General features: G+C 40.1%; 2 protein-coding genes across 7 annotated transcripts; one reads left to right on the forward strand and one right to left on the reverse strand.

Annotated features, from left to right (window-relative positions):
• The first annotated feature begins 472 nt into the window (after window positions 1-472).
• LOC106376742 (auxin response factor 1) lies at window positions 473-5407 on the forward strand. 6 transcript variants are annotated; one of them, XM_022694878.2, is made up of 17 exons: window positions 574-632; window positions 721-803; window positions 1030-1087; window positions 1408-1476; window positions 1639-1754; window positions 2010-2105; window positions 2213-2269; window positions 2382-2534; window positions 2625-2709; window positions 2856-2946; window positions 3032-3196; window positions 3474-3593; window positions 3691-3766; window positions 3895-4063; window positions 4141-4613; window positions 4728-4918; window positions 5029-5407. In XM_022694878.2, the coding sequence occupies exons 4-17, from the start codon at window positions 1440-1442 to the stop codon at window positions 5195-5197; spliced, it is 1998 nt and encodes a 665-aa protein (XP_022550599.2). In that variant the 5' UTR covers window positions 574-632; window positions 721-803; window positions 1030-1087; window positions 1408-1439; the 3' UTR covers window positions 5198-5407. The 6 variants fall into 6 exon arrangements, with proteins under 6 accessions (XP_013672311.2, XP_013672312.2, XP_048600864.1 ...); XM_013816858.3 differs by lacking the exon at window positions 1030-1087 and having other exon boundaries at window positions 532-632; XM_048744907.1 differs by lacking the exon at window positions 1030-1087 and having other exon boundaries at window positions 540-632; window positions 4150-4613.
• Window positions 5408-5604: 197 nt separating this feature from the next.
• LOC106373695 (DExH-box ATP-dependent RNA helicase DExH9-like) lies at window positions 5605-9367 on the reverse strand. The gene is made up of 10 exons (XM_048744909.1): window positions 8780-9367; window positions 8309-8413; window positions 7980-8087; window positions 7597-7847; window positions 7373-7496; window positions 7003-7285; window positions 6794-6923; window positions 6603-6744; window positions 6285-6517; window positions 5605-6134 (listed from the first exon to the last, which is right to left on the reverse strand). Exons 1-10 carry the CDS (start codon window positions 9176-9178, stop codon window positions 5615-5617), a joined length of 2295 nt encoding a protein of 764 aa, XP_048600866.1. The 5' UTR covers window positions 9179-9367; the 3' UTR covers window positions 5605-5614.
• Between the last annotated feature and the right edge of the window lie 2323 nt (window positions 9368-11690).

Here is an 11690-nt window from a genome sequence, read left to right on the forward strand (position 1 = left end):
TCGGATAGTTTCGGGTTCGGTTCGGTTCGGATAGTAAATGTAGGAACCGGAAAATATCCGGAAAAAGTTCGGTTCTCATTTGGATCCGGTTCGGGTTCGGATAGTTCGGATAGTTCGGATAATTTGGATAAAATATCGGTTATTTAGGGTAAAATATCAAATAATTAGGATGATTTAGATAAAAAATTTGGATATTTCAGATTACTTTGGATATTTCGGATAAAACTATCTGGATAGTTTCGGATACTTTTGGGTAGTTTGGATACTTTATAATAATTTAGTTATCCTTAACTATTTTCAGATACTTTTAATAGAATTTTAAATTAAAAATATATATTTAGTGATGTTATATGTATATATAATTAATATTTTTATATATTCGGGTACCTGTTCGGTTCTTGGTTCGGTTATTTCGGATATAAAAATATAGGAACCGTTCGGGTATTTGAGGGTATAGTCCGGTTCCGGTTTCGGGTATTTCGGTTCGGTTCCGGTTCGGTTATTCGGTTCCGGTTATTTTGCCCAGACCTAGAGAAGACAATAAAAATAAAGAGAAGTAAAGGAAGCATTGGAGAAAAAAGAGGCAGCCATAGCCAGAGGGTTCGTGTCGGCTTCAACCAAACACCGACGGTGTATGTATACACCTTTACTTGCACGCTTTTTTATTTTTAATCTTACATCTCCTGTTCTGACAGCAATTCCACTTCTATACCCCTCTAGATTCTCAATCTTTTCATCTGGGTTTTGTTTGAACCCTAGCTCGCTGGCTCTTGGTTTTCTCTAGATCGTTGAATCTTGGAAAGGTTCGATTTTTATCACTTGGGTCTGCTTGTTGCTTAGTTAATGTTGGGAAAGGAGGAGACTTTCGAAGATCCATAGTCAGATTTGGGTTTTAATCTCTCGATTGCACCTGGATTTGATCCTGGGGGTCAATCTAGATAAATAATCGATACTGATCTTGTTTTTTTTTTGTTTTTTTTTTTGGATTTGCTCTCTTCTCACAGATTTGATTCTATCTGATAATTTTAGGTTCTGAGTTGAAATCTTTGTACACTGAAGTTAACAATGACAGTTTTGGTCTTGCAAGGTGTGAAGTTAATTACTGAAATATGTTCTTGTCTTGTCTTGCTTTTGCTTTTTATGGTTCTTTCTTTTACCCCCCTTTGTTTGAGTGTTTCGGGTAATGAAATCTGAGAATCTGAGTCTTGTGTTGTGTGCTTTAGACACAATGTAGAGTAAAAAAAGTTACATAAATGGCCCACATTTTTGTCAGTAAAATTTAAAGCAAGGGTTTAAATGTTGATGCATCATCATGACATATATTAGAGTTTTGTTTGTCCAAATTAGATGAGGATTGGTCCATCTTCTTTTCTCCTTCAGACTTATAGTTTCTCTTTCTTTTCTCAGGTAAACGTATCCAAAATTAAACGGGTTCTCAAATGGCAGCTAGCAATCATCCATCTGGAAAACCTGGAGGTTATTTTTTGTTTATATCAGTGTGTTTGCTCTTTTTTTACATGGAGTTAGTTTGTTAATATAAGTGCAACCCACCCTTGCATTGTTTTGAGATACGATGTAGCATCCTATAACCGTTCTTTTTTTTTTCTTTGTGTTTGACGTCAATCCATTTGTTTGTAGGGGCTTTAAGTGATGCTTTATGTAGGGAGCTGTGGCATGCTTGTGCCGGACCTCTTATAACCCTACCTCGTGAAGGGGAAAGAGTTTATTATTTCCCTGAAGGTCACATGGAGCAGGTATTTTGGTTATTTGTTTGAATCACTTGACACTGTCATGTACCGTATCAAGCTCTTTGCTAAAACCGGTTTTGTTCATTGGAATGTTCTTACTCTGTATGCCATATTAACACTTCCAAATTAATGCGTTCTACCTTAAAATAAAATAAAATTAAAAAAAAAACATGTCTTGTTGTAGTGCCTGTTTTTGATTTCACAAGATCATTTGATCATCTTATCTTATTATCACAGTTTTTCATTTAATTGCCTATGCAGCTTGAGGCATCAATGCATCAAGGTCTGGAACAGCAGATGCCTTCCTTTAATCTCCCATCTAAGATTCTCTGTAAAGTGATCAATATCCAGCGAAGGGTAGGTTGAATTTCATTAGATATTGATAGACTTTTCTTCACCTTTTGTTCGTGAAACGTGTTGGCTAATAATTTTGAGCCGTCTTGTGTTTCACTTTGCAAGCTCAGGCGGAGCCCGAGACTGACGAAGTATATGCGCAAATAACCTTATTGCCAGAAGCGGATGTATGTTTATTAATAAGCATAACAAGATTGGTTTGTTGTGTCATTAATTACGGTTCTGTATTTACGTTTTCTGTTCTTGATTATGGTGGAACTATGTGTGTTTTATTATCAGCAAAGTGAACCTATGAGCCCGGACGCCCCTGTTCAAGAACCTGAAAAGTGCACAGTACATTCATTTTGCAAGACACTAACTGCTTCGGACACAAGCACACATGGTGGATTTTCTGTGCTACGGAGACACGCAGATGATTGTCTTCCACCCTTGGTCAGACTTGCTTCCATTGTTCCTTTTGCTTTTTGGAAACCACTCCACCTGCTTCTCTCTCTCTCTAATATGTTGCTTTCTCTTCTTTAGGACATGTCCCAACAACCACCATGGCAAGAACTGGTTGCAACTGATTTGCACAATAATGAATGGCATTTTAGGCACATTTTCCGAGGTAAATTATTAGATGGTTTTTCAATTTCATTTCCTTTACGCCAATCAGCCAATGCTACTTCTACTTAGAACTTTTGGGACTTCTACATTTTGCAACAATATTATTGTTTTACGACTATTTAAATATCATGAGATTGCGACTACCAGGCCAACCAAGGCGCCATTTGCTAACAACTGGGTGGAGTGTTTTTGTTAGCTCGAAGAAACTGGTTGCTGGTGATGCTTTCATATTCTTAAGGCAAGTTCCTTATCATTTTATTTGTTGTTGGTAATATTAATTTTCTTCAAATATTTGAGCAAGTGACATAGTATATGCCTTTCAGGGGTGAGAATGAAGAGCTCCGAGTTGGTGTTAGGCGGCACATGAGACAACAGACTAATATCCCCTCCTCTGTCATTTCAAGTCATAGCATGCATATTGGGGTCCTTGCGACTGCCGCTCATGCCATTACAACAGGAACAATCTTTTCCGTCTTCTACAAGCCAAGGTCTTTCTTTTCTTACTTTAGTTTAATCGAGTCATGGTCTGGAAACAAAAACTCTGACAATACTTTAATGGTCCAAAACTCATTAGCCCACCGCATTGTATTGTCAGCTTAATATAGAAAACTTAAACTTCTACTATCTTAGACGTAGCTTGTCTGGAACGTACACTTTTTTCTTCTAAATATGCATCTTGTAAAGCCTTTCAGTTACTGTTGCTTGCATATGCTTGATGATAATCATTTGGCTACAAATCCAGGCTGACATATCTTCTATTATCAGAACTAGTAGGTCAGAGTTTATTGTGAGCGTCAATAGGTATCTCGAAGCCAAGAACCAGAAGCTGGCTGTAGGCATGCGTTTCAAGATGAGATTCGAGGGTGAAGAAGCTCCCGAGAAAAGGTAACTACAGCTAACTTTCTTGTTTTCTTTTTGCTGATAAAGCTGAATGCAATATAATTCCTAGTTCTTTTTTTTTATTATTTTTTGAACAATGCAGGTTCAGTGGCACAATAGTTGGTGTTCAGGAAAACAAATCTTCGGTCTGGCATGATTCTGAATGGAGATCGCTGAAGGTTGGAATATTTATACAGTTATACTTTGCAGTGGAGCAAGTTGTGAAATTTTATTTCTCAATGAACATAATATAGTGAACCAGTGATGCATCCTATTAACATGCTCGTTACCAAACTGAATGCTTCAGGTTCAATGGGACGAGCCTTCATCTGTGTTTCGTCCTGAAAGAGTTTCACCATGGGAACTTGAGCCCCTAGTTGCAAATAATACGCCTTCTGCACATCTTCCTCCACAAAGGAACAAACGACCGAGACCTCCGGGTTTGCTGTCACCAACCACCGCTCCATCTACTCCTGGTATTCCGTGTTCTTTTCTCTTCTGAACTGTTCTTCTTGTGGCAGCTCCATTATCTTTTCATTGATGCTATCTTCTGTTACTGCAGATGGTGTGTGGAAATCCCCGGCAGACAATCCTTCCTCGGTACCGTTATTCTCTCCTCCTGCCAAGACCGCCGCCTTGGGTCTTGGTGGGAACAAATCATTTGGAGTATCCATTGGATCAGCCTTCTGGCCCACTCATGCAGATGGTGCAGCTGAATCCTTTGCTTCAGCGCTTAACAACGAGTCTCCTACTGAAAAGAAGCAAACTAATGGAAATGTCTGCAGGCTTTTTGGGTTTGAGCTGGTTGAAAATATGAATGTGGACGAATGTTTCTCTGCTGCTTCTGTGTCCGGTGCTGTGGCTGTTGATCAACCTGTCCCATCCAATGAGTTTGACTCTGGTCAGCAATCTGAGTCGTTAAATATCAACCAAGCTAATCTTCCTTCGGGTAGTGGCGATCATGAGAAATCCTCTCTGAGGTCTCCGCAAGAATCGCAAAGTAGGCAGATACGTAGCTGCACAAAGGTGGATTACTAGCCTCTTGGATTGTTCGCTGTATCTCAATATTTTTGGGGACTCACAACTTCAAAAAGTTGTCTTAAAATTGACAGTATTAATTGCTTTGGCAATTTGATTTAGGTACACATGCAAGGTAGTGCAGTAGGCAGAGCTGTTGACTTGACAAGGTCAGAGTGTTACGAGGATCTGTTCAAGAAGCTGGAAGAGATGTTCGACATCAAGGGTGAACTTTTAGAATCTACCAAAAAATGGCAAGTTGTTTACACCGATGATGAAGATGACATGATGATGGTTGGTGACGATCCATGGAAGTAAGTGCCTTTATCGTCTAAGAACTCAATTTTTTTTGTGTTCACAAATATTGAGCAGCATTTATTTTTTCCTATTGATAATCTTTTTGGTCTTCTGTTTTGTGATGCAGTGAGTTCTGTGGAATGGTGAGAAAGATATTTATCTACACACCCGAAGAAGTGAAGAAACTTTCACCCAAGAACAAACTCACAGTCAATGTTAGGATGCAACCCAAAACTGATGCAGACGAAAATGGGAACACAGAGGGCAGGTCATCATCGATGGCTGGATCAAGATGATTATATCACTGTTGTAACGCATTTGCCTCGTAGGAAAAATGAAAGCAGAAGCATAAAAGATTGTAAGACGGTTGAAAAATGAGATGTCTGTGTATAGCACTGAAGTTTACTATGTCTCCAGGTCTTATCAAGTCACTTAGATGTAAGCTTTTTCTTGTTCAACATCAAACCAATGAGCATGGTCAATAAAAAATATGAAATTAAAAAATATCTCTTGGTTTGTGTATTTCTTTAGCAAAAACATTATAGTCTTAAAAACAATGAATGACGTACAAACAAAACTTGTCGGTTCTTTGGTGTAAATAATGTTGCCAAAGAAATAGACAAAATGGCCATCACAAGTAGAGAGATGCAGCGAACACAATGTCTCTCTTGATCTTGGAAACAGCTTCTTCAAGTTTAGCCTCAAGCTGTGTTTCACCTATGGATTTTGCAGCTACGATGAGCTGTTGTAGAACTTCCTCCATTCTCCTTATCGCTCTGATCAAGCTCCCTTCGAAAACACGAGCAATCTCCATGATCTCGTAAAACTTGGAGCCTTTTGCCCACGCATACACCGCCACCATTATATCCGGTCTGAACGAATGCACAAAACTCTCTACGTCGATATCGACCTGCCACATTGTCAGAAAGGACAGTTATGGACCCAAATCTTCTCGGATGAGTAGGGGAAAAGAGGGTTAGCTGAACTTCAGCAGCACGCCTGTCTGTATCTTGTAACTGTATGAAGAGTAAGTCGAGTTCTTCTCTGGGTTTAGCTGCGTCAGGGAGCCTCTCTCGCCACACAAAGCAAGAGAGGAGAGAAACCAGCTCCTCCACCTTTGCTTCCTTGAAGACACCACTGAACATTAGCTCCGTTAATGTCAATTCTTCTGCACTACTGATTTCACATGCAACCTTTCCCTTCAACTCCACAACATTGTCGCTTGTGATGTATCTGTGTTAAAACAGCGTATTAATTAAAAAGGAAGTTTATATACACAATTATCAACAGAACAAACTAACAGTATTACAGCCAGACGACATTAACTTGGTTTCATAAGATATATTCAGAAACTAAAATGACATAAATTTAGGAAATACTTACCCTAGCCTTCGCAAAACACGCTTTCTGGCCTTAAGTTCATCTTTAAACGCCAATGCTGTTGAAGATCGGACAGTTTTCTCAAGTGATTTGATCTTGGCTGTTAGCTCTTCCTTCATGTGTAGAACTTTCAGCTTCTGCGCTATCAGAGGAGATTTTGCAATTTTGTGTTTTTCAAATAGGTTTTCAAGAGCCTCCAGCCGACGAACTGTCTTTTTGTAAGAGCTGATCCGAATCTAATAGTAATAACGGGGTAAAAGTTTGTATTCACCTCTGACGACAAATAAAAAACCGAAGAGTACTAGAGTAAAAACAATATACCTTCATATCAACTTCAGGATCCAGGGGTATTCCATCAGGATGTCTCGAGAGTAATTCAGAAACCTTCTTCAGAGCATTCTCTCGAGCTTCCAATTGTAAATAGTCTTTAGGTATATTCATAATTGCACTGCTTAAACTCTTATAAACGAAGCAGCCATCATAAACGTTATAAACGAAGCAGCCATCATGTTACCTGAGATAAAGGTACAGAGACGACAACGGGCTCACCACGTTCCTTAAATGGCACAGGTTTAATTTTCTTTTTGCCAGCGCCATCTCTGCTGACCAAACATCTGGTCAGTACATCTACGGTAAGAATTTCTTATGTCAAGATTGAATCATCACCGTTTAAAGGGATTAATAACATTAAAATCAAAAAAGTAATTGTCAGAATTCTAACCTTCAGATAAGCTTTTGACTTTGTTGAATTTCATTATCACTCCCCACGCATCCTGGTCTTCAATGCTGAATGATTGTTGCTCTCCATTATCACTTGGGCAATCGAGACAAACAGCTCTGTTCGGCAGCAAAAAGGGTAAACAGTACTTCGGAGAGAACACAATTTCACGTATATCCTCCTTCAGGCTCTTATACTGCAAAATCAGGTTATAGTAATTCCTTAAGCTTTCTTCTTCTTCAATAACCATAGAGTCTCTCTCTTCTTGCAGGGCTTTTATTTGCTTCTGCAAAGACCAGACCACAATCACATCATTTACGTAAAGTGAACATTATATAATCAATGAATCTGACATTTACTCATGCAACTGAACCTCGATATCCGGGATAGCACGGTCAGCTTGAAACTGAAAGAAAGAATTGCTAAGAAGATTCTCAGGATCACCATCTTCACTCCGCAACTGATTTAGAAGCATGTTATAGCTCAAATGGAAGGCACTGATGAAAAAAAGAAACAAACAGTCTAGGCCACTTAGTATGTTGGTCATTTTATACCTTGTGGGGTTTACTATATACTATCAGATACTTAACAAGGTACCTGTTCAAAGAATCAGCACTTCCTTTGAGCATTGATTTAGCAACAGCGGGTTCCATTTTCTCATCCACCATGAGGATGCAGATACCTCGTTTGTCAACACCTCGACGTCCAGCGCGACCACTCATTTGAATGTACTCTCCACTAGATAGCCACCGGAACTTGTCTCCATCAAACTTGCGTACATTTGTAAACACAACCGTCTTTGCTGGCATGTTCAATCCAATACTAAATGTCTCTGTTGCAAACAAACACTAAACGAAAATACTTCAACTCAAGTGGCAATGAAAACTTGAGAAAGAAAGTCAAGGAAAACATCAAAAGATTCATACCAAATAGATCTAAAAGGTAGCAAGAATTGAAAATATTTCTACGCTTTCACCTACCTTAATCAGACCTTGAAATAATATCTCAATTACTTCTTTCAAAATTGGAAGCAAGCCCGAATGATGAACGCCGATACCACGTTTTAAGATGGGTAAAATATTTGACACCTGCAGTACATGAACCATGTCAATTTTCCGGCAGAACTAGTATGTCTAACAACCAAGTCACATCTGAAACTAGATCAACAAAAAAGGATTGTTAGTGAGTATAATAATTACGGACGTATTTTTTTGTGAATGAAGGTGCCTACAAGGCAATCAAAGTGTAAAAGTCTCAAGCATTATTCAAAGTCTCAGGCATCTTAGAAAGAGGTTTAATGAATGCTTGCCTGAGGTAGCTTCTTATCATCATCTGAAAGCATATCGATGGCACTAGTAAAGATTGTCTCCACGGAGTCTTTCTCATCGTCGCTGTTTAAATCCATCTTAGACATCTGTGGAGCAAATAGACAGACAATACAATCACATTTTAGACAGTACGAGCGAGAACAAGCACACAATGAACTTCAGGTTTTACAATATACATAAAACAAGACACAGCAAGGTGCAGGTTAGGACACTAGAGGAATGATAAAAACAATTGTTCAAATGTTTATAAGAACAAAACTTACACAAAAATAAAATGAATAGAACGCTGCTGCAATGAAACAGAACAGCATACTGGTAATATTGAGGACGTAGAAACTCTTTAAGTGACTGGTGGGAACAGTATATACAATGGTCTCCTGAACACTATCACGGCCACTCTAAACAAGATCACTTTGAAAAATTGTTGGTGTGAGTACGTAGAGAAAACTAACCTGCATAGCAAGTGCCTCGCATTCCTTTTTGCTGAAACTGAACAAAATCACGGGATCATACTGGCGCTGAATAATCATTTTCACCAATTTGAAGATATCACTTTCTTCACCAAGTTTTCCAAGTATCAAGCCCTTTTGAGATTTCCCATTTTCTCTTTTCTTGTCACCATCATTAGCAGGAACAAGTGCGTTAAGAGATTTTTGAAAGCTATCCTCATGGAATTTAGCCTTTTCATCCACAACCAAGTAAAGGCCACTCCCTCCGGCAGGAAAGACATAGTGCTGAAGCGGAGTTGGCCGATAATCGGTGTAAACAATATGGCATGGTTGTTTGTGAACCTGCAATAACAACACTAAAATCACATCTCCATAGTTGAACCAGACAGTCTCTGAATTCATACATTTGAGAAGGGCTGTGGTTGTCAAAATTCAAGGAGTGCTCAGAGGGGAAAAGAATTTGATTGAAGTCACCCCCAAGCATTCAAGGCTTTGAGTCCAACATCAGAGTAGTGTGCAGATTTATTAGTTCCACCCATAGATCAGTTCGCTCCTCAGCAAGGTTCGAGGCGTAGATGGCAGTATAAATAAAAGGTTGAGAGTTCGGGATAGTTATTTCATAGGTCATCATTTGTCTTGATTGGGCCAGAACCACCACCTTAGGCGGATCACGCCAGATGAGAATGATCCGACCATCTTCATCAGAGGCGTGGTTAGAGGACACACTCCATCCTCTGCAGAGTTTGGACATGAGCTGAGAGAGGTTTAGATCTTTGATATGTGTTTCCAAAAGTACACCAAAAAGGGGCTTATGGCTATTGAGTCAATCAACAAAAGGGTGATGCTTGTCCGTATCATTTATACCACAGACATACCAAAAAAAAAAGAGTTTGATACTCATTGGGAAAGAAAAGAAGGGTCTCCAGAAGCCTTGAGAGATCCCTTAGGATCAATCGAGAAAAGGTTTGAATTTGGTGGGTGTAAAATTAAAGCTAAGGAAGAAGGAGGTTCTTCTGAAGTTCCTTGAGAAGAGGAGGATACTTCAGGTTTTTCGAAAGTGATGGCTGGGACTTTTGCTGGAAAAGGAGGGGAGAGAGTAAGAGAGGATCGATACCTTTTGAGGGACGGCCTAGAAGGTTTTTCAGAGGGGTGAAAGGAGATGGTTGAAATGGGGGGTTAGAAGAGGAAACGGATGAGAGGGGGCCAAAGGAGTTTTTGAGGGGAGTTTGTTTTGTGGGATGAGTTTTGTTAGGGTGGTTTTTGGATTTGAAGAAGGCAGGGTAACATTTGCATTTCTCTGGGAGCAGTTTAAGATTTCCGGAGTGGTAGTGTCAAAAGTAAAAGATATGTTTCTTGTGGATCAGTGACAAGGGGAATTTCTTGAGTGGGAAGGCTTCTAGTGGAAGGTAAGACAGAAGATGAGCCAGCTACAGACTCCTTATTCTTATTTTCCGCCATTGCAGGGATAGGGAGACTCCTAGATGCTACATGTTGAGATTTTGTGGGTTTTTTGGGGGCAGGGGCTTTCTTTGCGGTTTCTTTAGGGGGTGGAGTATATGAGAGGCAGTTTCTCACAATGTGTCCCAACTCCTTGCAGTGAGAGTAGGTAGGAGGAACCCAAGGGTAATCGACTTGAACCTCAACCACTTCTCCACTTTCTCTTTCAAATTCAACAACACTGGGAAGAGGTTCGGTTAGGTCGACTTCCACCTTTACGTGAGATAGAATAAGACTGACAAGATTCAGTGTGAAATCATCTGTTTCCTTTGGGTGACCAACCAAGCCAGCAACCAAACTCAGACCCTCTTTGTGTCTTAGGTCAAGCGGGACGCCAGTAAGGTGAGCCCAAATCTTTATGGCTTTGAGCGGTGGAGTTGAGGAAGAGTGAACAGAAGACCAGAGGGCGGTATGGAACATGGAGTCTCACACGTACCAGATGTTTTCTCTAGGATCTTCCCTCTGAGGTAATCACTAGTAATCCTCACAATAGCAGACCTGTGTAAGGGATTGTTATGAATTTTAAGTTTTCTTCCTTTACCCCACATATGATTGAGTACGCTTTGGATTTGTGTGAAGGGTGTCGTTAAAGTAACAGATGACGAATTGAAGTCCTTGTGCATCTCAGCGCCTTTCTGAAAAACAGCATCGGGAATAAGCACTCTAGGTCTTCTAGTTGCTGATATAGTAACTGGCGCTAATCGTTGCAATGATTTATCCTCTTTGGTTCGGAGTCTTTCCACCAGGGTGGGATCAGGCATATGACGATAAGGCGGGGCTGGGTGAGAACCCGAGGCAGTGTTAGTTTGGATTGGGGTACTTTCCTTAGGAGGGAGAGCAGTGAGATTTTCCCGGGTGGTGACTGACGGGTCTATCAGCAGGGTATTTGTTTGTTGCTGTGTTTGAGCAGTAGCAGTAGTTCCAAATCTGACTGTAGCCTCAGATCCAAGAACAGTGTTTTGAGACCCATTTGTAGAACTTGAGTGAATCTGAAGCTGAAGGGTTAAAAGATCAAGGCTCAGAAGAAGTATCAGAAGAAGCTGGAGGTCTAGAAGATCAAGGCTCAGATTCTCCTGTCCAAAGTGGAGATGAATCAGTAAGAGAAGTTTAGAATGAAGGTGAGGAAGCTGGAGAAGAAATCCAGATACAAGAAGAAGCCGTTGAGGAACAAGTAGAAGTTCCTTTGAGAAGAAGCACACGGGTAAAGAGGGATGCTTCCAGCTGGGCAAACACAAGAAATTGGGTAAACACGAGAGTGTACTACAATGCCCAGGCTGTGGAGCATCCTTCCCAAGCTGTGTGCTCCTTTGCTGAGTTTCCGGAAGAGCACTACTCCTTTATGGTAAGCTTATATGAAATCTATGTGCCAAGAAGCTATGAAGAAGCAATGCTGATTCAAGAGTGGAGGGATTCAGTC

This window comes from Brassica napus, chromosome C1 (genome assembly GCF_020379485.1).
Source record: "Brassica napus cultivar Da-Ae chromosome C1, Da-Ae, whole genome shotgun sequence".
NCBI lineage: Eukaryota > Viridiplantae > Streptophyta > Magnoliopsida > Brassicales > Brassicaceae > Brassica > Brassica napus.

Bases quoted from the DNA above. Each gene is read 5' to 3' on its own strand.
- LOC106376742 (XM_013816857.3), top strand. From the start codon at position 1,440: ATGGCAGCTAGCAATCATCCATCTGGAAAACCTGGAG. The intron at 2,270-2,381 runs GTATGTTTATTA...TTTTATTATCAG, and splicing joins CCTTATTGCCAGAAGCGGAT to CAAAGTGAACCTATGAGCCC. The intron at 3,197-3,473 runs GTCTTTCTTTTC...TTCTATTATCAG, and splicing joins TCCGTCTTCTACAAGCCAAG to AACTAGTAGGTCAGAGTTTA.
- LOC106373695 (XM_048744909.1), bottom strand. From the start codon at position 9,178: ATGAATTCAGAGACTGTCTGGTTCAACTATGGAGATGTGATTTTAGTG. The intron at 7,497-7,596 runs GTACCTTGTTAA...TTTTTTCATCAG, and splicing joins AGTGCTGATTCTTTGAACAG to TGCCTTCCATTTGAGCTATA. The intron at 6,135-6,284 runs GTAAGTATTTCC...GTTTTAACACAG, and splicing joins CGTGTTTTGCGAAGGCTAGG to ATACATCACAAGCGACAATG.